General features: G+C 40.0%; 1 protein-coding gene and 1 long non-coding RNA gene across 4 annotated transcripts in view; one reads left to right on the top strand and one right to left on the bottom strand.

The window, feature by feature from the left end:
* Positions 1-18,407, top strand: part of KLHDC10 (kelch domain containing 10) — a 51,080-nt gene extending 32,673 nt beyond the window's left edge. For all 3 annotated transcript variants that reach the window (XM_074367066.1, XM_010947678.3, XM_074367067.1), the window contains 8 exons: positions 6,180-6,401; positions 7,780-7,934; positions 9,092-9,240; positions 11,041-11,125; positions 11,986-12,052; positions 12,597-12,644; positions 14,466-14,605; positions 15,228-18,407. In XM_074367066.1, coding sequence (XP_074223167.1) covers positions 6,180-6,401; positions 7,780-7,934; positions 9,092-9,240; positions 11,041-11,125; positions 11,986-12,052; positions 12,597-12,644; positions 14,466-14,605; positions 15,228-15,437 — 1,076 coding nt within the window. In that variant the 3' untranslated portion in view covers positions 15,438-18,407. The remainder of the gene's footprint in view (positions 1-6,179; positions 6,402-7,779; positions 7,935-9,091; positions 9,241-11,040; positions 11,126-11,985; positions 12,053-12,596; positions 12,645-14,465; positions 14,606-15,227) is intronic.
* The window catches only part of LOC141578246 (uncharacterized), an 81,187-nt gene that overhangs the window by 45,608 nt on the left and 8,849 nt on the right, over positions 1-26,730 (bottom strand). The window lies entirely within an intron of this gene.

The following is a 26,730-nucleotide window of genomic DNA, read 5'->3' as shown; positions in this document are numbered from 1 at the left end:
AGTTCTCTTGTATCTTTAGCCTTGATACTGATATTTTTGAACAGGAGGGACTAGTCATATTGCAGAATGTCCTTTAGTTTGGGTTTGTCTCGTATTTTTTTCATGATCCCATTCAGCTTATGTGTTTTTGGCAGGAATACCACTGAAGAAATACTGTGTTCATCTCATTGCACATGATGTTGATTGGTCCCATTACTGGTGATGATAACTTTGATCACCTGGATAAGATGGGTCTGCCCAAGGGACATTTTATAGATTTTAACAAACTGATTCTAAAATCTATTGCAAAAGTAAGTGGAGAAAAATAGCTAGGAAGTTTTTTAGAAAGAGTAACACAAAGGGGAATTTATCCAATAGATGTTGAAAAATAACTTCAAAGCTGTCATAACTAAAACAATGTGGTAATGGTGTAGGAATCAATAAATAGGCAGTCAGACTGAACAGAGCCCAGAAGCCCAGGCCAGTATGTAATTGGGTAGAGTGTGACAGCTATCTCAACTATGCTTTGCTCAGCACTTGAAACTAACTTATGGTAATACCAGTCTGTCAAAGCAAGTTGCTTTTACTGCTGCCAACTTGGACTAAGATTACTCTGTCCTAAGAAGCCAAATCTTTACATATGATTGTGATACAGAGTATGGAGTCCCTGCAGTAGGAGATGTTTACATAACCAAGACTATTGTGTGCTGGTGTGAATGGAGCAGCTTGGACTCTGGGAGTAGTAAAAAGGTCTGCCTGCTGGTCAGGGCTGGGAGCCAGCTAGCCCAGTTTTCTCTGGCCTTCCTGTCTCTACTTCCAGGTGTACAACAGAAAAGCTGTCTTCTCAGGCAGAGGTAATGGTGGGCTTTATATTTGGAAAGAAGTGACCAGTTAAACTGAATTTATCCTGTAGCCTATTTGTCATTTATAAGTAGTTAATACTTCTAGCAATAAAGGTTTTAGTTTTTTTTTTTTTTTCACTACGGCCCCACTACAAATGTTTGATAGCACATCTAGAGGTGACTACACCTTGTAATAGGCTTATTAAGCAAAAATGTCATGTGCTACTTTACTTGCAAGCTTTTCCATTTAAGATTGTGTGATGTTGCTTGTTATATTGATTGTGTGCATTCCTAAGGAGCAATAGATTTTGTGTCCAAGGTGATTAGACCTGGATGTTGGGATTTTCCTAATTCTACTCTAGAACGTGTCAATTTAGTATATGATAAAGGTGGCATTTCAGTTCAGTGTAGAAGGGATGGCTTTCCAAAAGTGGTTTAGGGACAGTAGCTTATCCATTTTGGGGGAAATATTAGAGCTCTACCTCATACAATACACAAAAATACATTCTGAATGTATCCAGGTTCTGAATATAAAAATCAAAACTATAAAATTACTAGAAATAAATAATAATTTTATAAAGATGCAGAGATAAATGAGATATAAAGCAAATGAGGATTTTGTTGTTGCACAGGAGCCTTAAAAGAAAAAAATTGAGAGGTTCAATTAGAGAAAAACTCCATATGTTAAAAGATACCATAAACAAAATGAAAAGACAAGTAGCAATCTGGAAGAAAGAAATATACTAATAAATACTTTCTATGAATCTGTGAGAAGACAACCTGATAGAAAAGTGAGCAAGGGATATGATCAGGCAATTCCCCAAAGAAGAAATATAAATGTGCTAAGAAACATGTGAACTAGAAAAATCAGGGAAATGCAAATTAACCTGACACCCAGCAGACTGGCACAAATTAAAAAGGTTGAAGAGGGCAGGAAGAAGTAGTCGCTTCCATACGCAATCGCTGGAGGTATAAATTATTCCAGTCTTTTTGGAGAGCAATATGGCTCTATTACCATATTGCATCTGTGACAATTTTAAGTGTATATTCCTTTGACCCCAGAAATACTTTAGACATTTGCATATGAATCTGTATAAAAGAAGCTTTGTTATAAAATTATTCATAATAGTGAAAACGTTGGCGCAACCTAATCATTTGTCGCCTTGACAGCTAACTTTTTTCTTCCTTTGGGCTAGAAACTAAAGTCCGTTCCCTGATTACCATAAGCTATGGCTTATTCCCTTGGGTAAAGAGCAAGTGTTTGTGACATGATGAGCACAGTGAAGCAAAGATGGGCTCAGGTACCACAGATGCATACTCCCTCAGCTGGATGTTCCCTTCTGAGTGCTAAGTTCACCTCTAAACAACAAGGTCCTGCTGTATAGCACAGGGAACTATATTCAGTACCTTGTAATAGCCTACAATGAAAGAGAAAATGAAAAGGAATATATATATATATATATATATATATATATATATATATATATATATATATTACATATTTATACACACAAATGAATCACTATGCTGTACATCAGAAATTAACATTGTATTTTTAAAACTTTTTTTATTGAGTTACAGTCATTTTACAATGTGTCAAATTCCATTGTAGAGCACAATTTTTCAGTTATACATGAACATACATACACTCATTGTCACATTTTTTTTCGCTGTGAGCTACCACAAGATCTTGTAACAACATAGTAAATCAACTATACTTCAATTTTTTCAAAAGTTCATCTTTGCATACAGGTTCAGTTTAAATTTTTGACTTCTACATTTTCTAATTGGAATTCTTCAATCAGGTATCCTAATTCTATGGGTGATTTTATTAGTAGCAAGTAATTTTTAGGAAAGTGGGGTTTGCACTTGGAGAATTTGGGGGAGAATTCTGGGAACTACTTTAAGAATCTAAAACCTAATTTCATTTTGGTCAGGGTTGAAGAGCCTATACTGTATCCTGCTTAATGAAAATTAATGCTTAGTCTCTGTGGCATTAGCCCTGACACATTCCCATGATTTATTCAAAATAAAATTTGACTTTCTAATATGTTAGTCACTCTTGGGCTATAAATATGTACAAAGAAATCTCTAGTTACTGACTGAAGAGAAAGAAGAGTTACCTCTTTTCTCCCAGCTGTAAGACTCCTTGACAGGATACTTAATGTTTATCAAATATTGGTCAGATGCTCTTTACCCAGCCATTTAATTTGCATAGATAATGAAATTACTCACAGAAGTTGGCAACTGAGCTAAACCAATGCAGTGTGATAGAAGTATTATGTGAGTCACAAAATTTTAAATTTTCTTGTAGCCATAAGTAAAAGACAGATGACATTAATTTAAATATTTTAATTTAACCCAGGAGGTAAAAAATATCATTTCAACATATATTCAGATACAAAAATTAGTAATTTTACATTCATTTTTGGATACCAAGTCTTTGAAATCCAGGGAGTATTTTACAGTTTGGATCAGTCTCATTTCAGATGCTCAGCAGTCACATGTGGCTGGTGGCTACTGTGTTGGACAGTGCAGGACTAGACTATAAACTCCAGAGGACAGAAACATTAATAGTCTTATCATTGCATCCCCATCACCTGGCATAGTACCTGTACATCGCAGGTGTCCAGGAATATTTTTGGCTTAATGAATGAATGAGTGGATATATAAATATAAGTATAAAATATAAAATCATCTTTTCATTGACTCCTCAACTTCTAACCCATGTGAGTTATATTTGTCTCAAAAATAGTTGGCATTAAACTTGTAATGGAATGTCTTCTCTGCTGTACAGCCATTTAGAGAAGAATCCTAAATTATACTATATGTCTTTTCATATTAGCCCAAAATCAGTTTTAAAAAGTATCTGTTGGCTCCAGGTAATATAGTAAATGACATTATAGAGATTCTTAGAGATTCTTATCTATTGACTATAGCAACTCTGTTGTGTTTCTTTAAATTTGTCTTGCTACTTCTTAGAAGCAGATGTGTTTTAAGAAGACCATTGCAGGGGGGTGGGAAGGGACTGGAATTTCAAAATGTAGAATAGATGAACAAGATTGTACTGTGTAGCACAGGGAAGTATATGCAGGATCTTGTGGTGGCTCACAGCGAAAGAGAATGGGACAATGAATGTACGTATGTTTGTATATAATTGAAAATTGTGCTCTGCACTGGAATTTGACACAACATTGTAAAATGACTATAACTCAATAAAAAAGAAGACCATTGCTTAATCCAACCCCTGTCCCCAAAATCATATATCTGTTGAGCACAGTATCAGATCCACTGAGTGCTGCACACTGTTTTTGATCACCCTGTCACTATTTGCTTTGATCTGAAGTTAAAATTAGTGAAACTTCTTGTATCTGATATATCTCTCCAACTGTTTTAGGTGTTGTGGGTGATACAGGATAATTGCTATTCATGACCTTTGCCCTTGCGAAACTTATAGTTATTTGGAGAAAAAAAAACATTAATGAAATGAGTAGAGAAAAATTAAATTTGTAAATTTGTTCAGTGTTTTCTGTGTGCCTTTTGGTGACAGAAAGGTTAATACAAATACATTCCTCTTCCCTCAGCTTACAGCCTCCTGGGAAGATACACACATTAACCAATAAACATTTTAACATAATAGCAAGTATAATAAATCTGTGAGGTACAGGAATAACAGGAATAATATCCTTTCATACAAATGAGGAAGCTGAGACTCAGTGAGGGTCAGTGACTTGCTCAAGGTAACAGGAAGAACCTGGATTCAAATCTAGGTACTGGTCGAAGTTAATTGCTTTTTCTTCCACACCACATTTTCTGTGTTTCAAGATTTTTAGAAAGAGAAATTGAGTTCTTTACTAGGTAAATCATAGCTCGTGAGTAAATTTTCTAACTGGTTATAGCTTGCCTAATATCGTATTTATTCATGTATTTGCATAGTTACAGTGTAATAATCGTATTAATTGTACATGTATATCCTAATGCTTGAGTGGTATGTTATTGAACAGCAAGGGCCCTAGGGTTTTATTGACGAGGAAGAGCTGTATTGGCTAGATTCGGAGGCATTCCCACAACCAGGCAGTGAAGGCTAGGTAGAGCAGGCCCGGTCTGAGGGGAAGGACTTGGCTTTCCTAACAGAAAGATAGACTTAAAATAGGCAGGAGTGTGAGAGATCAGGAAAGACTCTGTAAGTTGCTGTTTGAGGACTTTGAGCTTGAGCAGTAAGGAGCCATCAAAGACTCTCAGGACTGACAGGTTGGACTTGAGTGATTCATGGTTTGTTTTTTAGCTTTTCTAGATATCTGCAATTTCTTTTCAGTTCTTGTTTAAAAGTATACCCTAGGAAGTGGGATTTTGATTTTTAAAAAATTGTAAGGCCTGAGTTAGACTGGTAATAAATGTTTAATAATAGATGTTTATTAGGAGTACAACATTGCCATAAATCCTAATGTTATATTAGTATCTATTCCTAATATATGAAAGTAGACAAGTCTTTAGGGTAACAGACAGCTTATTCTACCTAATGTATATTTAAGCATCTTTGGTTCTGTAGCTATGTAAGAGTTTGCATAGACTGGTATAAAAATTGTAAGGATAACAGAGATAATATAAAGTTAGGGGTTTTTTACTCTAAATCTTGAAATAATTTTTAGTGAACTAGTTGACATAATTTAAACTTCAAGAAAGCTTTCAAATATAAATTGTAGAAAAAGCTTTTCTTAGTATAGTTCTTGATACGATGAAAGATGCTCTTTGAGATGAATATAGGGATACTTTTGTTAACTGCCATAATGCATGGAGTGGTAGTTAAATTCTAAACTTTGCTATAATTCTTTGAAAGCCAGTTTTCTTTTTAAGTGTATAATTATATATTGTGGGAAAATCATAGGTTTTATTTGTGTGTATTTTTATTTATACATAACTCATTCACATTTGTGATTATATTTCTGTAGTTCTCTAATATTTTCAGTTTAATTTAGTTGGCCTATGTTTTTTTTATCCTCAAAGAAAATAGAAAATTTGTCCTTTTAGCTTTTGGATTATTAAACCCCTCCTCCTTCTTTTCTTGAAAATTCCAAGTTATCAGCCATTTTCTTGAGTTTATAATGCTGTTTTTGCTGAAAAATCTTTTTACAGTTATCAAAATCTGAAAATAGTCATATGAAATAGAAATGGAGACTAGCTCCTTAAAATCTTAAGTAGTATGTGTGAATGTATAAAATAACCTAAGTAATTAAAAAGTACATCAAGGTTATAAATTTTCCCTGATCGCTTTTTAAAGATAAAATGTTTGTTACCAAATTTTGTTTGTGCTTTTAATCTGCTGGGCCATCTGTGGAAAACTGCCCTCTTCTCTCCTAGGCCACAGACCTCCACCAGCACGAAGCGGACATCGTTGTGTGGCAGATAATACCAATCTGTATGTGTTTGGAGGTTATAACCCAGATTATGATGAATCAGGAGGGCCAGATAATGAAGACTATCCTCTCTTCAGGGAGCTTTGGAGGTATCATTTTGCTACAGGAGTGTGGCACCAGATGGGCACAGATGGCTACATGCCTCGGGAACTGGCATCTATGTCACGTGAGTTCTGAAGCAGTGCTGAACTTCTGACTTTATGAAACGTCTGAGAGGTCTTGTTCAATGTCACATGTTCCTTGTTAATAATTTTTAATAATACTGTAATATGATTAAACCTTGTTAATAGATAGACTCTTTACTATGATAACAATATAGTGTGGTGATTCACAATCAATTGTGAGTTGGATAGTCCTGAGTTTGAATTTAGCTGTATACTTTCTACTTGGTAGATGATTTTTTTGTTTCTAGTTCCTTACCTATAGAATGAGATTAATAATATCTCAGGGAGTTCAATGTAAAATATCATATTCTAGGCAGAATGTAGTAGAAGATCAACAAATGGGGTTTATAATGATGATAATAGCTGTTGAGCAAAGTATTTCACACATGGTATCTATTTAATCCTACAACATCCCTATGATGCAGGTACTGGAATTATTGCCATCATACAGATGAGGAAACTGAAGCTTTAGATAGAGAGACCCTAGGCCTATGAGTACGAGCTCTGGGGCCAGACTGCCTGGGTTTGAAGCCCAGCTTGGCAAGGTTCTTTTTAGGAGACCTTCAACAAGTTACTTAAACTGCTCACCATTTCTGTTTCATTGTCTATGTCAATGGGGAAAATAATAATAGTTCCTACCTCATAGGATTGTTAGGAAGATTAATTTAGAGAGATTAAATAATTTTTCTGAGGTCACACGAGAATTTAAACCCAGCTCTCACCGGCTCCAGAGCTCATGCTATTAACTCTTACCCTATATCAATCGAAGAATTGGTTAAAAAAAAAAGCCATTGAAATAATACAGTAGCAGTATCTTCAAGAGTATCTGCCATCAGAGAGAGACAAAAAGTATATACAAGTGTGTGTGATGACAGGAACAGAAAGTTACCAGCAGGATATTAGTGTTCTTTTTATCTGACAGAAGATTAAGATGACAGAAACCATAATTTGAAATGTAGCGATCATTCCCCTGGCAAAAACAGAATGATCCTTTTATCCCTTCATCGTGAATCCTGCTGGGTCTATGCTAAGGCAAAGATGATACTTTATTTTCCTCTACTTTGCTGCATACTTGAACTGTGTCAAGCAGCAGTGGTGGATTATAGTTAATGTCATTCAATATTGTCACATACAGTGTTTCATGAATTCCAGAGATATGCATTGAATACATGTCATATACTAAACAGTGAGCTATATGATATAATGTGAATTAGACCTTTTTCTGCAGAACTTTATAGTAACTACATGTCAGTGGTTTGAGCTATCTTCTGAAAGCATTAAAGCAGGTAACTTTTTAGTTTCTCAGATATTCTGGGTTAATGTGGGAACACATTGCAGGTAGCCAGTATCTAAAGGGAATTTGTGCTTCTCCTTCCCCAGTTGTGCTACACGGAAACAACCTGTTAGTGTTTGGAGGGACGGGTATCCCATTTGGTGAGAGCAACGGCAATGATGTCCATGTCTGTAACGTGAAGTATAAGAGATGGGCTTTACTCAGCTGTCGGGGGAAGAAACCGAGTCGTATATATGGACAGGTACCAATCTATGGCCAGTCATGGTGGATGTATTTGTTTGGATTTTTCTAGTTCCTGGGACAATGTCAGAATATTTATATTGCTACCAATTTTTTAATGGGGAATAAGTTCATTGTGATTACTATTTGGTTGTTCATTTCTGATATGAAATTGTAGTTTGTAAATCTGGTTGCTTGCCTTCTCCTTTCCTTTTTGCACTTACTCTTTGTTTCTAATCCAACTTAGGATCAGTGATCTAAACCTGTATGGAAGTTTCTTTAAATGTCAGGACCCTACCCACCCCAAGTGAGACATTGGGCAACATATGGTCAAGGTCCTGTCATCTTTAGAGTGATAGGATGCTTTGAAGAGTTTTCTACCCTAAGTAGTAGAGCAGATGATCTCTGTACTTGGTTAAGAAACTTTTATACAGATTTGAGCTAAAACACAGATTACATAGAAATTAGTTTCCAGTTAGATTTCAGTGCTTCAAGCCTTAGGTTTGAAAAGTTATATTTTAAAAGATAGGAAGCAGTTCACCATACATCAGAGACCCTTTGAGAGTAATGGGCTAAGCTTAAAACAGCCAAGCATTGGCTTCTTTCTCAACTAGCTGGCATTGGTACTGACAGCTTCTGAGCTATTTGTAGAGGCACAGACTGGATAACTGCATCCCACCACAGGAGGCATTTAAACACTAATAAATGACCATAACCATAGCCAAACTTGCACTGAGAAGAGTCTGGTGGAAAATATCAAGTTTTGGGGACTGCCAACTCTAGGCTTCTTACTTAAAGGATTTGGGTATCTTATTTTCATATCTGCTTCGTCCTCTTAAGAGCATTTTCTTCAGACTGCTTAGAAAGAAAAGCAGCCTTCAGTGGAAATGCTCATGTCCATGGTCTATAAATTCTTTGGTTGCCTAGGACCCCTAAGGATCATCTGATGTCCTTTGCCTGTCTAGGTAGAACTTACTTTTCATTGAGCAAAGTTTACCTTTCTAAAAATAATCTCTGTAAATAATCTCTAAAATCTTTAGTCCTTTAAGGGTCTGATTTTTATAAGGTTAAAAAGTACAAGAAATTTTCATAAAACCTGATTTGGGAGTATCTAATAAGTTTATATTCTTTAATCAAGTGTTAACAAGGCAGTCTTGTTCATCTTTCTTCATTATCTAGGCCATGGCTATCATCAATGGCTCCCTTTATGTCTTTGGAGGGACAACTGGCTATATTTATAGCACAGACCTGCACAAATTAGACCTCAATACTAGAGAATGGACACAACTGAAACCAAACAACTTGTCCTGTGATCTACCAGAAGAGAGGTGAGATTATAGGATTAAAGCATATTTATTCTTTCTTGCTAAGATTTGACGTTTTTTCAGAATATTGGCAATAAGGTTTGAAGAAAACCCTTTGGCTTGGTTAAAATAGTGAACTGGCTGTTCGATCCCAGTCAGCTTTAAAGAAAGGTCTTCTGGTGAGGGAATGATATTTCTCTCTGAACTATAGGCTTTTTTCATGTTATTTCCTCTTATACTTCAGTTTTCCTGCATTAGGAAGGTAGAAACCAATGGTAATAACTGTAACTAAATTTCATATTACAGGCAAAACACTCACTTTCTAGTTACTTTTTGATTTCCCTTCTTAACTTGCATATTAGGATTCTTTGGCTCATTTGTTTACAAGTGTATTCCTAGTACAGGGCACAGTGTCATGCCCGTAGGTAGTAGTCAGTGAATATTGACTGGATGGATAAATGGATGGATGGAAGGGAGGAGGGAGGAAAGATCATTTTTTTTAAGTGCTCTGTGGTACACTCAAACATCACATGATTCTCTTAAGTTGCCTTCTAGTGGAAATCCTAGATCTTTCACTTTTCTTTCCTAATAGCAATTGCCTCTTCTTAGAATTAAACTCACTGGTAAACTTAAATTTTTTGCCCTCTAGTTTAAAAGCAAAGACAGTAAACAGTTTTTTAATCACTCTGTTTAGACTAACATCTCTTTGTTGCCCTTTAAATAAATGACATACAGGTGCTGAGGAAAACTCATCTCCAATGTAGTATGTTAGTGGGCTGATTATTGCAGAACTACCATGAGAGGACTTGGAGATGGCCTGTTACAGGGAATAATTTTGATGTAATTTATTATCAACACCAGGGCCTTCAGGGAAAGGAGGAAACAATAAGCTTTCAAAGCATTTTCACATGGTTGCTTTCTTTGAAGCATTTTATGGACATATTATAAACTGTTTCAGCTTTTAGCTAGACTGCTTAGATAAAAGTTCTGGTAGTTATTTCACATTATATTCACAGTTTTGTGTGGCATAATTTTTCTGATATCTTTTTATCTGTTAAATAAGCGTCTTAATTTGAAAGCCCATAGTCTAGGGTTTCTAATTAAATGTAGGCAGATCACTTTTTCAAACTCTGTAATAATTTCCCTCCTTATACAAAGTTATCACAAAAAGATTATAGAAAACGTAGAAAGGGGGAGGGCTTCCCAAAAAAGGGGGGGGAGGGTATAACTCAGTGGCAGAACGCGTGCTTAATTAGCACTCACGAGGTCCTGGGTTCAATCCCCAGTACCTCTATTTTAAATAAATAAACAAACAAACAAATAAATAAACAAATAAACCTAATTACTTTCCCCCCAAAATAAATAAATCAATAAATAAAATTGTACAAAAAATTAAAATGTTCTAAAATTTTTTTTTAGAAAATATAAATAAGCAAAATGAAGAAAATGAAAAGCAAAATTTAAACTCAGAGATAACCAGGGTTAACATTTTGCATGTATTCTTATAGTCATTTTCTGTACATTTTTGTATATCTATAAATTTTTAATAAGATTATAGCCTATCTGCTCTTCTATAACTATTTTTTTCAGCTAATGACGTGAAAAGAAGTTCTCAGTATATTAACCATCCTTTGTGCCTACATTCTTATTGGTTGCATACTAATCGATTTTATGCATATTCTATAATTTATTTAACTGATTCACTATTATTAAACACTTGGGTTATTTATTAGCAATAATGATGCAGTAAAAAGCCTTGCAGCTAAATCTCAGGTAGATCATTTTTTCCCTTAATTATAAATGTATTTTATTGTATATTTTCAGATACAGACATGAAATTGCACATGATGGGCAGAGGATTTACATCCTGGGAGGTGGTACTTCTTGGACAGCTTATTCCTTAAACAAGGTATATTAAAAAAAGAGGGGAAGAAGGCAGAGCAAGGCATGTGTTATGCTAAAGCAAGCTAATTCTGATACTGTAGATATTTCAATTTTCAAGCAGGTTCTTCATCAACACCTATTTTGTGTTAGATGCTCTTTATAATTTAAGGTTGAACTCTGTGCCCCTGATATGCTTTCCAGTTGACAGTTGCATTATTATACACTGAAAATACAATATGAAAATTATCCCTCTATGCTAGGTAGGAAAGTCACTAAAAGGAAGCTATAGTAGCTTAAATAGGAGCAACTAATTTAGAACTGAAACCAGGATTCTCAGAATGTCACATCCCTCTCATTGTCAGTGCCATGTATCTAAAAAGAAAAGGCATGTTTAGGACTGCACATCACTAACTTCAGAAAGCTGAGCTCTGAAGGGCTTTCATTCATCCACCCCTGTGGCCTTCCTAAATCCACATATCCCAGGGGATGTCTGTAGGCTGCTGAGCTCCTGGTCTGCTTTGGAACCTTAACAGTCTTTTTTAAGTTTTGTCAAAACTGCATTCCCATGTTTTCTTACCAGAACTTGCTTTTTTCTGTTATAAAAATGATACATGTTTATTGTAGAAAATGAGGAAGTTGCAGAATTCCAACTTTTTTACTTCATTTTTTTCTAAGATTTAAAAATAATGAAATCATATATGTGCTTAGTTTTCAATTGCTTAATTTAATCTTTTGCCTTATATTAGAATTAGTAAAGATCAGAAAAAAGCAAAGGAATAGAAGGCTTTTCAACCAAGAATATGTTTGTACAGGCTGTTGTGAAAAATCCAGTTTTCAGGCTAGCTAAAATTACTTGTGTGTCTTCTTTTTTCCTCTCTCTTCAAGATTCATGCATACAACCTTGAAACAAATGCATGGGAGGAAATTGCAACAAAGCCTCATGAAAAAATAGGTAAATTTAAAATACTGATTCATTTATCTTTAGTAAATGTATTTTATAGTTTTACTAATTCTGGAAGGGAAAAAGTAATTTTATTGCATTCCATGACAGTAAAATATCTGTTGAACTGATATTAGAAATTACTTGTATTCCTTAGTCCAATTATTATTCTTCCTTAGCAACTGAGCAGAGATTTTTGATGGGGATTACTGAATTCTGTGGAAGCGGGGAAATCTGGCTGGGATGAGAAGTAGGCACTTAAATCAAGATCTGCCTGTTTCTTTGTGGGTAACAAAGCTTGGGAAAGCCACTAGTAACCCCTGCCCACCACCACCTCACTTTGTTTTCCTGACACCTTAACATTGTACCATTATGATGAAACTTCTGATGACTTTATTTTAGTGTGAAATAAGGATTGGAAGGACTAGCACTGCTTAATGCAACAAAGGGATTGTTTTAAGTGAGTTATTTGTAGTATGTCTTCTGCTATATTATATCACCATTATTCCCAGTCTTTCTGTGAATAATGGAATTTCTGTGTTTATGTGTTTGGTAGGTTTTCCTGCAGCCCGAAGATGCCACAGTTGTGTTCAGATTAAAAATGGTAAGGATTTCAAATAGCATGCTGGTTCCATTTTTGTAATTGTATATACTGAGAATATTCTATTTCTTAATAACTCCTTAAAAGAGGCATAATTTTGGGGAGAGTCTGTCTCTTATAGTTTCCATAAAGTTATGCCTCTCTCAGCAATTTTCATAAAGTAAACTAATGTGGTATTTGGGTCCCCTCAGTTATCAGAGAACTCAAAAGTAAATAAGCTTTTATGATACCACCTAATCTTTCAGCACCCCACCTCAACAGATGTCTGCACTTATGGTGGGTAAAAGTAATAATCTTGACATGCAGTAGAGACCTCAGTAGACATTGTATTAAAATTGTAGTAACTCCTTCAGAATGTTATTTCATAAAGTTTATTCTGTTCTCTATCTGATGCCAGATAGAACTCTTAGTTCATTCTTTGGCCATATTACAACACAGGCATTGTATGGCATCAGAAAACAGCTGCAGCTGCTTTATCTAAGTGTGATAAATGACTCCTCTTTGGACAACTTTCCTCTCTTGTGATTTACAGCTTATTTTATAGTTGGATGTACTACTTTAAATCTGAGGGGGAGGAAGGTATGTATAAATGAGTTTGATAGCCTATATCCTTTCAGCAGCTTAGTTCAGATTTTACTAAGATTATCCTGCCATCGCTAGTACAGAGGTGCTTTTTATTATGCTTCTGCTTTGGAGGCAAGATTTATAGACAGTGGCATTGGTCAGCTTTGCTTCTCTAAGAACGGAGCTGTACTTCTCTTGAATCCTAGCCAAAAAAGTTTCCAACGTGTTTTATAGTTTAATTAAGTATTGACTTATGCTTGGTCTAGACCTGAATTAAGATGTGTATTCATTTGATTCTTTTGAGTCCACACACCATATAAATGGAATTCAGCCGTAGTTCTGAACATCTAGTTTGAAGGTTCACATAGTCTCTGTTACATGTTATCTAATTCGTTATAACTAACTGATTTTACAAAAACAAAAACAAACAAAACCACAACAATAAAAAACCTTTGATTTTAGGAAGGTTTTGTTCCTGACATAAATAACTGGTACAGATCAAATGAGGCTTTAAGCTATCCTCTTTGGGCTGAAGAAGATTTGGAAGAATGTCTTTTGTGCCCCAAACTGAACATTGTAGTGAATGTTTCCCCTCAAGTTGTCTACATAGAGAACATTTGTCTCTATGGGCAGATAAATGTCTGTCCTCTCCAGGACATTATTTAAAAAGAAGAGTTCACTAACTGGCGGCCTGTAGATATGTTTTGTTTGGCTCATATGTGTTTTATCATTTTTTGAATTAGTGACCAATACTTAAAAAGCAAAATGTTTTCAAAAAGTAAAAATATTTCACTTTTCAAAAAAATCTAGATTTCCACCTTCTCTAAAAAAATTGAAGATCTGGCAGTTGCTGACCTTAAGTCCTACATGGTATCAATCAGCTAGAGCTGCATCGTCATCTTCCCCATTAGGGCATGTGCACTCCTGTTTGTTCCTTGGACCTCCTATTTATTTTCCTTGGACCTTCTTGCTCATTCACTATCTATGCCTAGCACCTGGAGCTACTGGAATTTGAGAACCCTGACATGAAGTCTTCTCAGACCGGCATCCTCAGCCCTAGCAAAGATCCCAACAGAGTGTCCAAACTCTAGTGAGGGACGAGATAGCAGCATGAGTGGCCCGCTAGCTGAAGTCTTCTGTGGTATGGGGAGAGCCACTGAACCAGTTCCCCTGTCCGCTAGCCATGAGAGCTACTGCCAGACGTGCTGTCGCTGTGGCTCTTCTCCTTGGTGTGATCTTGGCTTTCTCTTTTCCTGATAGATGTGTTTATTTGCGGGGGCTACAATGGAGAAGTGATCCTGGGAGATATCTGGAAGTTGAATCTGCAGACTTTTCAGTGGGTCAAGCTCCCAGCTACCATGCCAGAGCCAGTGTATTTTCACTGTGCAGCTGTTACACCAGTAAGTTTTAATTTTCATATCTTCTTTATGTAGTTGCAGATGATAAGGAAATATTTTTAGGGATGTTAGCAAGAAAAAAAGATTCTGGTATTAGCGAAACTTGGATTAAGAATGTGTTTTTAAAACCTTCATCCAAGCTAGCTCTTCCTCAAAGAAAAGAGGAGAAAAACTATCACATACAAGCTTAAAAGAGCAGCATAATGTAAAAGAAATGCTACATGTGGCATTCGGGCCCTGACAGTGGTATCTGCCCTCCTGGGAGTGCAGAATAGTTTTATCCCCATGATGCCATGTTATTCAAGAGTCTACTAGTTTCTTGAGCTCGAAGACCTTTATTTTCATCTTTGTATTCCTAGTATTTGACACAATGGATACTTAATATAGTCTTAGTTTAACATTTGTTGAAGTTGTTGAAGTAAAAACAATCTCTAGTTTTTCCCTTCGTAACTCATTCATTATTTAAACCTTTCTTGATCTCAGCACTATGTTGGAATTAATGAGAAATTTTTTGTTCCATCTCATCTTAATTTAGCCTACCATGAATTTTTTGCTGAATCTCCAGCCTGAGTATCTGTTTCTCTCCCACTTATATTTATCCTCTGTGACTGCCATTTGTTCATAGGCTGGCTGCATGTACATTCACGGAGGTGTGGTGAACATCCATGAAAATAAACGGACTGGGTCGTTGTTTAAGATCTGGCTGGTGGTGCCTAGCCTGCTGGAGCTGGCATGGGAGAAGCTGCTCGCGGCCTTCCCCAACCTGGCAAACCTCTCCCGAACACAGCTTCTGCACCTTGGACTCACACAGGGACTCATCGAACGCTTGAAATGAGGATTTCTGGACTGTTCATTGATACTGGAAATGTTAATTTAAAGAGACTCCTTTATTTATGGGCAGTGTAGAATGTGCTTCAAAGAGGATTGGTTACCCTGATCAAGGCCTTATTCAGAAAATACATCAGATGCCTTTCTGTAAATTGTTTTAAGTTTATGGAATCTCACTTTCCCTTGTGCTTTTTTTCTTTGCTTCTCTCCCTCCTGCCTCAGTACACACGCACATACACACATACTCCTTCTTCCTTGACAGAGCTGAGGGAAAGTCTGAAAGTACCTTAATAATGTTATGAATCAAGATAAAATAAAGAAAAATTTAAAGGAACTCTAACCATATTACCATGTGCTCTATAAATTAAAGCAACATCATCAATAAAAACAAAAATTAAATTAAAAAAATTAAATCCAGCAACAACAACAAGAAGTTTTGGGGCTAGAACAAGAAGCTAACCTTGAGAATCCTGCAGGTTATAGGTAAAGCTAGATGTTTAACTTCCTGTTTTCAGATATATCTAATTGAGAAGCTGGATCTAATGGCAGCAGTGGTTGATGTCTTGCTGCATAGATACCAAACCTATCCTTTGACTTTGGAGGAAAGTTAAGCAGGTCACCAGCCCTTGATTAGTGATTTCTTTTCTAATCCTTATGGTGCCAGCAATGGTTAGAGTTGACTTGTCAGAAAACTTTATTGTGTGTTGTAGTTGTGCTGTTTGTTGTTGCTCTTAGAAATTATGGCACCAAGGACATTTCAAATCAAGAAACGTGGTGGTCAAAGTTCTTTGTTCTGGGCAGTTTTGAAATTCTCCTGTGCTTATTAATGGTTTCCAGTATCTCTTTGAGTTCATCATGAGGATTGTAGACCCTGAATGTGTGGCATAAACAGTGTGGGACACAAACGTAAGCTTGTAAGAAGCTGGAAGAGAGCAGGGCAGGAAGGGCTTCTGCTCTGGACTGTGAATTTTGACTGTCATGTTGGCCATTTCCTTTCAGGATTGTTTCTTTGTAACTCTGGGCCATACACCTGTCATATTCTCAGGCAATGGGTTTTATCTCTAGAAAGCCAGTTGGCCCATGATTTTTCTCTTAGCTTTTTGTGTTGTCTTTTTTTTCTCTTCTTTAATGTGCATGGTGCTGTGAGTAATTGCCTAGTAATTGGATAAAAGGTCTTGAGGGGAAAGCCACAGGTCATTCCTCTTGAAGAACTAAGTATCATTTTAAAAACTAGCATGAGGAAGGAATGAAACTGAGAATCATTCACTTTTTGGTGTGAAATTTTAGTTCTGGTTTGGTTTGTGTTGTTTTTTATTTCTAAAAAAGAAATAATCTAAATTTTCACTTGCTTTGCCATTAGGGTGCTAGAACACTTGAGCAAGGCACTGAGACATGAGCATTTGGAAGTCCTTAGGTGAATGAAAGGTGCTAAAGGCATGCAAGAGGGCACAGTGCTGATCATCTCGTTGGTTACATCACAACAGGAGACTCAGACTGGGGACAGGTTTTTCCTTTAAGTGCCTCTTTTTCATTTAGCTTTTAAAGTTAATTTTCTTTTTCCTTCATCCCAGAAGCTCATGTGTGGATTTAAAATCACCTGTGAGTTATGGCTACAAAGTAACCATCTAGTGTTCAGTTCTGGGGAAGAGAAAACTGTGGCCTCTAGACTTGGACTCCTAACCTCCAGGCCTTATTATAACCTCCCATCCAAGTGAGATTGAGTTGATGGAGCCTGTGTTCTGCAAGGTCTTGTAACAGCCATTCATTTGTGAGTTTGGGTCCTTTTGGGGCGCTGAGGGGGTAGGGGAGAGGCAGGAAAAGGAGCAAGGCCTTTAGAGGCCCCACCTCCAACTTGCCATGACCAGTCTGGCCTTTAACCTGTTACCACCCACTGCTGTGCTTGGTCCAATGAGGAGCTCTCTCCAGAGCAAGCCTGCCTGAGCAGGTCCGTTAGTTTAAAACAAAGCTTTGTTGCATGACTCCAGTCTAGTCTCTAGATATTTTGGGGGGAAATATCCATAATTAAATAATTCACGCCACCTAAGGTGGTGAAATGGTCTTTGTCATGGGTTTGTATAGGGACCAAAGACTGAATGAATGCCTGGCCTCTGTGCTTATCCTTCCATGGTCCTTGGGATATAAGCAGGTCTCTAGTTCTGTGACACCAGAGAGCAGAAAGAGAGACTGGTTCAATCCACACTTGCTAGCATCCTTCTTAAAGCCTTCTGAAGGCAGTCTTCTTTGAGGTAGACTTTGGAGGCCTGACATCTAAGACCTTGTGTGTGATGTTTTCATAAAAGTATGTATCCTTGGTCTAAAATGTCTTCTTTTAATTATAACACTAGTGAAAATGATGTAGTGTGATCAGTTCTGAGCGCTATAGAACCACACATGTGCACATGTTCTGGATGCCAAATGAGACTGTGTGTATGATGACTTAAATGTAGATGATTAGGATTTTATATAGGGGGTCACCAGGCATTTTAGTATATCTATAACCAGCACTCTGAATTCCAGACACTGTTACTTGATTTAGGAAAGTTTATGCCTGCTGCTTCTCTGCCTCTTTGAGGTATTCCCAGCCATCTTACTGCAGTCCTGTAAGTTTAAGTGCAATATATAGAAACACATATGGATATATACAGATTATATATAAGGTGTGACTATAAAGCAGGTAGACTCCTTTTTTATCTGTCTTGGGGAAGCCAGCTCATTACTTTAGAGTCAAATTATACCAAAAATTTGAGATGTGATTGGCTGGCTTAGGCCAATTCTTGGTAGAGCTGGGTTTTCAAGTCCAGCATTTTCTTATTACAATTCTTAGAGACTTACTATTTCATGGATTTGTTAGAGTTGAGACTTTTCCCCATTCATCTTTGTACGATCTCATGTTTGCATATCTTCTTACATTTTTCTTTGCCCAGGAACAAGGAAGTCTACCTATAAGGAGTTTCCTAAATGGAGAATTAAAACCTAATATTTAATACTGTCAGTTCTCCCATGTATATACTAATTTATCTGTGAATGTAATACTTTATGAAATGAAGAAAATGATGCTTGCTTCATTTAATAAAGTATTTTCCATATTCTGGAAAGTCTAAAAACCAATATAGAATAGATTGAAATTTTAACTGTTCTTCAGGGGCCAAACTGAAATCCTTTCCACTGGAAGAATAATCTTTTTTTTCAGGGCCCTGGTGACATGATATAAAAATTTGCTCTAAACTATTCATGTCCATTACATAACTAGATTTTAAAATATAATAAACCTTAACATTTCTAAGCAAAAGTTATATTAACAGTGACCTTTGGTTACCCAGAGTAGCCAGAGTAAAGCACAGATAGTTGAAATCCATAGATAATCAGTGCTTCAACTTTTCTATCAAACAACTGATTCATTTATAGTTCTTCTTCCTCCCTACCCCTTTCCCACAAGCATTTCCTTTTCAATGGAGTGGGGCTAATGTGTAGTTAGAAACTGAAAAGCAAGAACCATGGAGGGGCTAGAAACCAGCAAACATTTAAGTAGCCTGATTAGCTGTAGTTGGTCAACTGGATGACAGTTGTTGAATGCTGAGCTTAGATGTCACTCTTTACTCCTTTGCTTTGGCATAGTCTCCTGCCCTGAGCTCTAGGCTGTCTCTCCTGTAACCACCAAAGAACTCTTAGCACCTGTCGGAAGAAAAAGCTGTGTATGATGCATTTGAACACATTTCTTTGGCTCTTTGCAAATACTTGCTTTTCCACTATTCTTGAAGGAGCCTTACTTTTTCCTTAGGAGATACCTTTTCTGGCCATATAGCTTGGCATGTAGGAAAGGCTGAACTATCCTCTAAGACTCTGTTGGTCTTCATTCTGTAAAACAAGTTTGTTTTTATGTAGTCTTATGGATGTGTAGAAAGTGGCACAGGTTACTGAACTGTCTACCTGCCAGCACTCTGATGTAGCACAAAAAGCCATTTTCCTTATTTTTCATTGTTCTGGCATTGAGCTCCAGGATGGATGAGGGTTTGTGGTCCTATGATCATAAGCCCCCAAAACTGGTCACCATTTGCTTAAATTGCTTTGGTTCCCCAAATACCTCGGGACTTTGGAGCACTGGCAGGGCCTGAGATAGGTTCGGTAGAGTTCTGTGACCTCTGTGTGCATCGCCAGCAGGCCATGCCCAGCAATGGTGTTTCCCTTCTAAGGTCATTAGATTCGGTGGAAAGTGACCTCTTCCTTTGGTGTTATGAAAAGAAGTTCTGAGTTGTGCTTCAAAAGTGGTACCATCTTTTAATATAATTTTTATGTTTTAATTTTTTTTCACTTTTTAGAAGTTTTTTAAAGGCCCTGCTTAGTCACTGTAGAGGGTGAGTCAGAGGCAGTTTCATCAAGCCGTAGTAATTGCTGTTTTACTAGTTGCACATTTAGAATACAAAGGAGGCATCAGAAACACACTGACTTTCTCTAAAGCCACTTCCTGGTACACAGAGTCTGAGCAGGGACAGCACCAGGCATCTCCCTATAAAGGCACCTGCCATTGAGGATTTTACTGGAAGAACCTTGGCAAGAAAGGGAAACCTCACTCATACGCAGTCTCTGAGGGCAAGCCTGGCCTTGGCTCTTGGTACAGGGTATGCTTATGCCACACACGATGCTTGCCTTACTTTAAAGCTATTTGCCACAGTCCTGTTAAATAGTGTGGAAGTCCTTTTGCAGTCTGGTGTGCATGCCATATGATCAGGACAGCTTTTCCACCTTACCTGGTTTCCTACAAGCAAGTAGGAAATATAGTGAATTTACCCTAAAATGTCCAATCTGTATTTATGTACCTTGTCAGTGTTTTGCTGTTGGTTTTCTAAAACAATCAATAAATCTTATCCAAATCTATTTGGTTCAAGGCTACCTTGATTGTCTGATGGTAATTTGTGTATGTGAACTCACCTCTACGACCTAAGCATCAGTCCCACCACCTCCACTCCCTTTATCACCCCACCAGGGTCCACTTTGCTCTGTAGTATCTGTGTCATCCACTTTCCACCCCCACCAGCTGTGGGCACCTTCTCTCTGCTCACCTTCTGGAACTCCTGGACACACAATAGTCCCCTCAACAAAATGCTGCTCCCTCCAGGACATCAGCAAGGGAATGACTGTGAGGCAGGTCATAACTCCTTTTCTTGCCCCCTCCCATTTATGGGGAAAGGCCACCACTAGACAAGTTGTATAGATGTATCAAGACTTTTCTGAAGGATTGGAGGAGCTACAGGGAATTCAAAGGGAAAATGTGAACTTTTACATGGAGTCACGACTATCTATATGATTCAAGGGAAAATCCCCGGGAGGATGAGTCCCTCACCGGGGTCCTTTGGGGATGGAACCACAGTTCCAACTTCTGGCCTTGGTCTCCAGATGCTTCCTTCTCCAAAACCTCTGCTTTGTGTTGCTTCCCTCTATAATGAGACGCTTTCTCCCAGGGGTACTTTTCCTCGTGTCTCTTAAGTCTGGAGTAGGTGTGGACACTCCGTCTGGTCACTTTTAAAGTCTCCCGTCTAGAATTGCACGTGTACCTCTTATTTTTCAGTGTTTTTGTTGACAAACTATTGGATCAGATACATTTTCCCAGGACGAATAATCTTAAATATTATAATATAAATCTACAAGGAGGAAAAGACACAATTTCTACCCCTCAATTAATTTGTAAGCCTTTCCACACCTTATATTAACACTTTACATTTATTATGCAGAACAGTTTTATTTCCTTTGGTTTATTCCTCCTTTCTCTTCTAAAGTATATTCCCCTCAGACCTACCAGGAATAAGAAGTGGACCATATACCTTTTAGACCAGCCAGAGCTTTGACATGAACTCATGTTAGTGTCTGATTTGGTTCCTAGATAAGGCCTGTCTTAACTTAGGGGGAGGAATTTGTTCTCCCTGTTATATGTATAAAATTCTAGTTTGTCAAAATACTATTACCAAGCTGTTACAACTGACGAGTACAACCACATTCTCTTGCAGTTAATCTTCTGCAGGAATTATTTAGGGGAGAAGACACTGATAAAAGCATCCAGTTCTCACACTACCTTCAAATGAAAGGCCCAGGTTCCAGACCAGCCCTACACTATAATAGAGTTTTTTATGATGTTGGAAATGTTCTGTCTGCACTGTCCAATACGTAGTAGCCACAAGCTGCTGGCTGTTGAGCAGTTCAAATGTGGTTTGTGTGATAGAAACTAAATTTTAAATTTGACTTAATGCTAATTTATTTAAATATAAATAGCCACACATGGTTAGTGGCCACCAAGATAGTGAAGTTCTAGAAAGAGATGACCTGTGTTGGCTCAGTCCCTAGTAGTTCTATGTGCAATTCTCTTTTCTTTGGGCCTTGGTCTGCTCATCTGTCATATAAGGAGGTTGCCTAGATAATCTCCAAGGTCCCTTTTGGGTCTAACATTCTGTCATTATGACCAAAGGCCTGGAGCACAATGGTGAGCATCACATGTGAACAGCAGCACTGGGATTGAACTTTTGTAGGTGAGTTAATTTAACAAACTCCTTAGTTGATTCCAATTTAGCGGTTTTACGACATTTGGAATCCCTGTCCCCACACCTGAGCTAGCTGCTTAGCGCTGGCCAAGATGCCCAGGAGACCTTGCTACCTTACCTGTCACCGTCACACAATTGCCCAGCAGGGAACTACAGCAAAGGCCAGGATGAACACCTCTCGAAACCTGCCCTGTTAGAACTCAGTGTAAAGACGGCATACTGACCAACCACATTTATCTCCTCTCCCGTTTGGAAAACCACTAGTAATAACAGAGGTTATTAATTTTCTCTTCCCTAAAATGGGGCTAATAGTAACCTGTCTCTTGACATTATCACATGACTTAAGTGAGCAGATATGTGTAAAGTGCTCAGAACGATGTTTGGCAGGTAGTTTCCTGGAAATCCTGGCCCCTTCCCCAGAGTAGTTGGAATAATCCTCCTACTCGTTAGCATATGAAATTCCAAGCCCATAAAACCTAACAACTCCGCACCTCGTGGCCGCGCACTCTCTCTCTTGCCTTCACTCAGACGCCCGCATTCTGTCTATGGAGTGTGAATCTGCTTTTACTTAAAACTAGACACCCCACACCTCTTGGTCTCTCTCCCTCTCCCCTTTCTGAGATGACCCACATTCTGCCTATGGAGTGTGTATCTCCTCAGCTGTTTTCCTTTCTGAGTGAGACACACCCCACTCTCTGTGACGTGTGTATCTCTCTAAGTAAACTTTCTTTCACTTAAGGAAAAAAAAGAATGCTCAAATTGAAGCAAAAACCAGGAAAGCATGTTAATTAGCGATGTAAAGGTATCCAAAGAAACAGCCAGAAAAGCTAACTGTTGTAAGGCAGGTTGGGAGGTGAGAAGGGCTGCAGGAGGACTGCTGTGTGTGTGTGTGTGTGTGTGTGTGTGTGTGTGTGTGTGTGTGTGTGTGTGTGTGTGTTCGTGTTCTTGGTTTTTCTTTGTTTTTTCCTTTTTTTCCTTTATAAAGCAGAACCCTTCACAGCTGTTTCAATTTACTTCTTCTTCAGGATACTATAAATCTGGGTCCCTTTTGACCAAATTAGGCAAAAAAATGATTGGGTGATTCAAAGGGTGGGGCTGGATTATTAGTATTTTTACGTTCTTCACTGGGTTAGATATAGCCTGACTGGTATTTGGAGATCTTGGATTTTAAAGCCAATCTTGGAAGCTGGTAGAAGGAAAAAATACAAGGGAGGAAGGGAATTTTTTAAAAACACACAGTTGCTCAAGGTTTAAGTGTGGTTTTATTCTGTTGCCTAGGGCCTATTATTCCATACCATCCTGTCCATTCATAACATCAAGCAGGAACATTATTCTAGGGCAGGGGCTCTTCTTCTCATACACCGCACAGCTAGGTGAGAGGAGGTAGGTTTCTGAGTGACAATACAGATCAGAGCAGGCAAATCTGCCCGTTCTACTCAGGCCTCAGGGTCTGGCCTCTAAGTTACAAGTGCAAAAGTGAGACACTGCTGAGATTCTCAAATGCAAAAGTGTGCCAACGCTCCTCTCCAGCAGTAGCTCAACAGAAAGGCCTCAGCATCTCACAGAGGAAGGAAGGTGCAAAGGCCCACTCAGTCAGGAAGGGCAGTAACCAGCCCTGTGGATACCAGGGTGATGAGGGGAGAGGGGTGGGCTCTGACTACTTACTATTTCAGAACCTCACACCAGCCCAGGAGCAGTTTTGCAAATGGCAACTCTGAAGAGAAAGCAGCTGTCATTCAGTCTGTGTCACCTTAGAGGGGACATACTGGTCAGTTCATCCTTCTGGAACTTTCCCACCTAAAGCTGTCTGGCTCTTGGAGCCAAGAAGGCTCTCACTGTGACTGTCATGGATGTTTTCAAAATCTACGCCACTGCACTACAAGGGAGCAAACCTACTTGCTCTGCCAACAACAAAGAAATAGATCCAGGTGGGGGTGGGGGGGGTGTCTTATTCACTACTTATGCCTCACCCTGGAGAAACAGTGTGATCTGAAAGAGCCAAGATCAGATCATGGTTCAGGATGTCACCATCTGCCCCCTGCTCCCCCTGTACTGTCCAGACTCCCCTGAAAGTAAGATGCCAGCCTCTCCACCCACAGAGATGTGATTCCTAATACTGATGAACTGCTAAGTGTTCAGAGTGGCAATACCCGAGGGGTGCACTAGGGCGTCCGGTACTGGAACTCCAGCCCTGCTTTTACCCCACTGGCAACTGCTGAGCCCAGCCTTAGCCTCCCTGCAGTGTCAGACAAGCATTTTTGTGGTTCATTTTCTCCTCAGCCAACCGGTGTTGGAATGTAAGCCTGGAGGTCTTATCCCATTTTACAATTGCTAGGCTGAGACAAGCTAAGTTATGTGATTTGCTAAGAGAGTTATCCAGACCCGCAAAGCCCAGAAAAAGGGGACCCTGCTTACAGAACTATCATCCGGGCCGAGCCTGGCTGCAAGCGGCGGGTGGTTAACAAAAAGTCTTTCAAAAGGCGTCTGGAGAACCACACACCCGACCTCGGCCTCCCCGGCCTCCCCGGGGGTGGGCGATTCAGGGCTGTGAAGCCCTGGGTTATGGGAGAGGGCCTTGCTGGGAGTACATTGAGGTGCACTGGGGCTCCAGCCGCAGAGACGCCAGATCCCTGATGCGCGGCCTCCAATGCGGGAGTGAGACGCCCTTTTGCCCGGTTGGGCCGGGGCGGGACGCCGGCTGCACACGCGGCTCGGCGCAGCAAGATGGCCCGCGGCTGCACTCAGGTGTCGCGAAGGGCCATCCCGGTGGCTCCTCTGCCTCCCCCGAGCGGGTATGGAGCCGGCAAAACTCCGCCGGGAGGGTCAACTTCTAACCAGCCACGGTCGGAGGAAGAAGATGGGGGTGAGAGCACCCGCGCTCCCCGCTCTGGGCCAGTTACTGAGCATCTGTTCCGTGCGTGGGAAGCCGGGCAACCGGTGATGGGGCTGCAGCAGGCAATACGGCCCTGCCTTCCTGCCGGCCCTGCCTTCCTTCCGGGAGCTTCCATCTGGGGTTGGGGGAGCAGAAGCTAGAAAGTGCATGAGGGAGAATGTTATATCTGGGACCAGCTCGTTTCGGGACAAAAACCCAGCTCCAGAGTCTTCCAGAAGAAAGGAGCAGGGGGAACCCAGAGGAAAAGGTGTGGGTGGCGAGAAAAGAGAGTCAGACCGGGCAGATCATGAAGAGCTGGACAGAGTGTGGCTTTAATTAAGAGCAGTGGGAAGCTTTAAGTCAGAGAGGACACAAAAGGATGCTTCTGGCTGCTGCAGGGAGGGTGCAAGAGGAAGCGGGACCCTCTGTTAGGAGGGCATGGCAGTGGTCCAGGCAGGGTGAGGATGCTTTGGGCCCGGGCACGGATCAGGGCTGGATTTCAGCTCTCACCCCTCCCCACCCCCAGCAGGGCGCCCTTGTGCAGTGAACAACTGCACGACTGTGGGCAGAGGCCCAGCAAACCTGAGCCAGCACCACAAAGGCCTTGCTAACACCCAGCACCAGCAGGGAAGAGGTGGGGGAGGCGGGCCAGAGGAGCCCCAGACCCTCTCCACTAATGCCGCCCCAGAGGGCCCAGAGCCTCCCTCTGCAGCTCACATGCCTACTGGAGCGGGTCTCAAGATTGGAAGGGGCGGGGGGGGGGGGGGGCGCACCAGCCTGAACCGGAATGATCTGGTTTAGAGCGACTGGCTTTCCCTACTCCCCAATCCCTCCGCCCACCTCTCCTTCAGCGACAGGCTGGTTTTTGCCGCAGTCCCTGACCACGGCAAACAGAGGAGGGAGGAGGGAAGAATGCTCTGTTTCCATGGCAACCCAGAGGGCAGTCGATATGGCGCTCTCGGGTGTTTGAGTGAGACTTCAGGGGGAAAGAAAAGGCTCACTAGAAAAGCAACAGGGAGGAAGGCCGCTTCACCAGCACACGGTGGGGTGTTGTTCAGGAACCTGATGTGAGCCTGGAGGAGGGGAGGATGGGAGATGAGGAGTCGGGCACCCTCAGTGGAGTGACAAACGAGCCAAAGGCATGGGGACATACCAAAGTACTACTGTGACAACTATTGACCTGTCATTCAATCCTCACACCCAGAGAGCAGAAAACAAAGATGCCAGAGGTCTCAGAGCCTCTCCAAACTCACACCTGGATGTCCCTTTCTGGAAAATCCTTCTGTGGAGCAACTCAGCTGAGGGGCATTTGCAGAGATAGATCCAGGGCTGCAGGGCCAAAGACAGGACACCACTACCCCTTCTGTGCCCTCCTCAGAGGTCTCCTGGGCTCTTCCTGCCCCTCCTTTAAACCCCTGGAAAGCTGGCACCTCAGTGTGGCATCGTGACTGTGGAAAAGTCATCCTTTGGCTGAAGGGGTAAGTGTGAAGAAGGACTACCTTCCACACAGGATTGTGGGTGTGGGGTCACACAGGGGTGCCCCCTCACTCTTCCAGAGGACAAGGACTGTTTTACACCATGTTAGTCTCCAGCTGCTGACTGGAGCCCTCCCTTACACTGGGGTCTTCTCTCAGGAGCAACATGAGAGCATCGTTAACCTCTTCTGGTTTCAAGGCTTCATGTTAGATTCATCAGAAACATTTCACCAGAGGAATCTGCCCAGAAGCTCCTGGGAGGGGCCTTTCTTGTTTCTCTCTCATCTGTGTACGCAGGGATGGGAGAAAACCCAGGTCAGAGAGAGGTTGTAGGTGGTAAGCTTCCTGCCCCAGCAAAGCAGAAGGAACGTGCTCAGAGAAGCAGTTTCAGTGATGCTGTGAGGGACGCTGGAGGGAGGTGGCCTC

The sequence above is a fragment of the Camelus bactrianus genome, chromosome 7, assembly GCF_048773025.1.
Source record: "Camelus bactrianus isolate YW-2024 breed Bactrian camel chromosome 7, ASM4877302v1, whole genome shotgun sequence".
NCBI classification, from domain to species: Eukaryota; Metazoa; Chordata; class Mammalia; order Artiodactyla; family Camelidae; genus Camelus; species Camelus bactrianus.
This window is presented reverse-complemented; position numbering and strand designations above follow the sequence as displayed.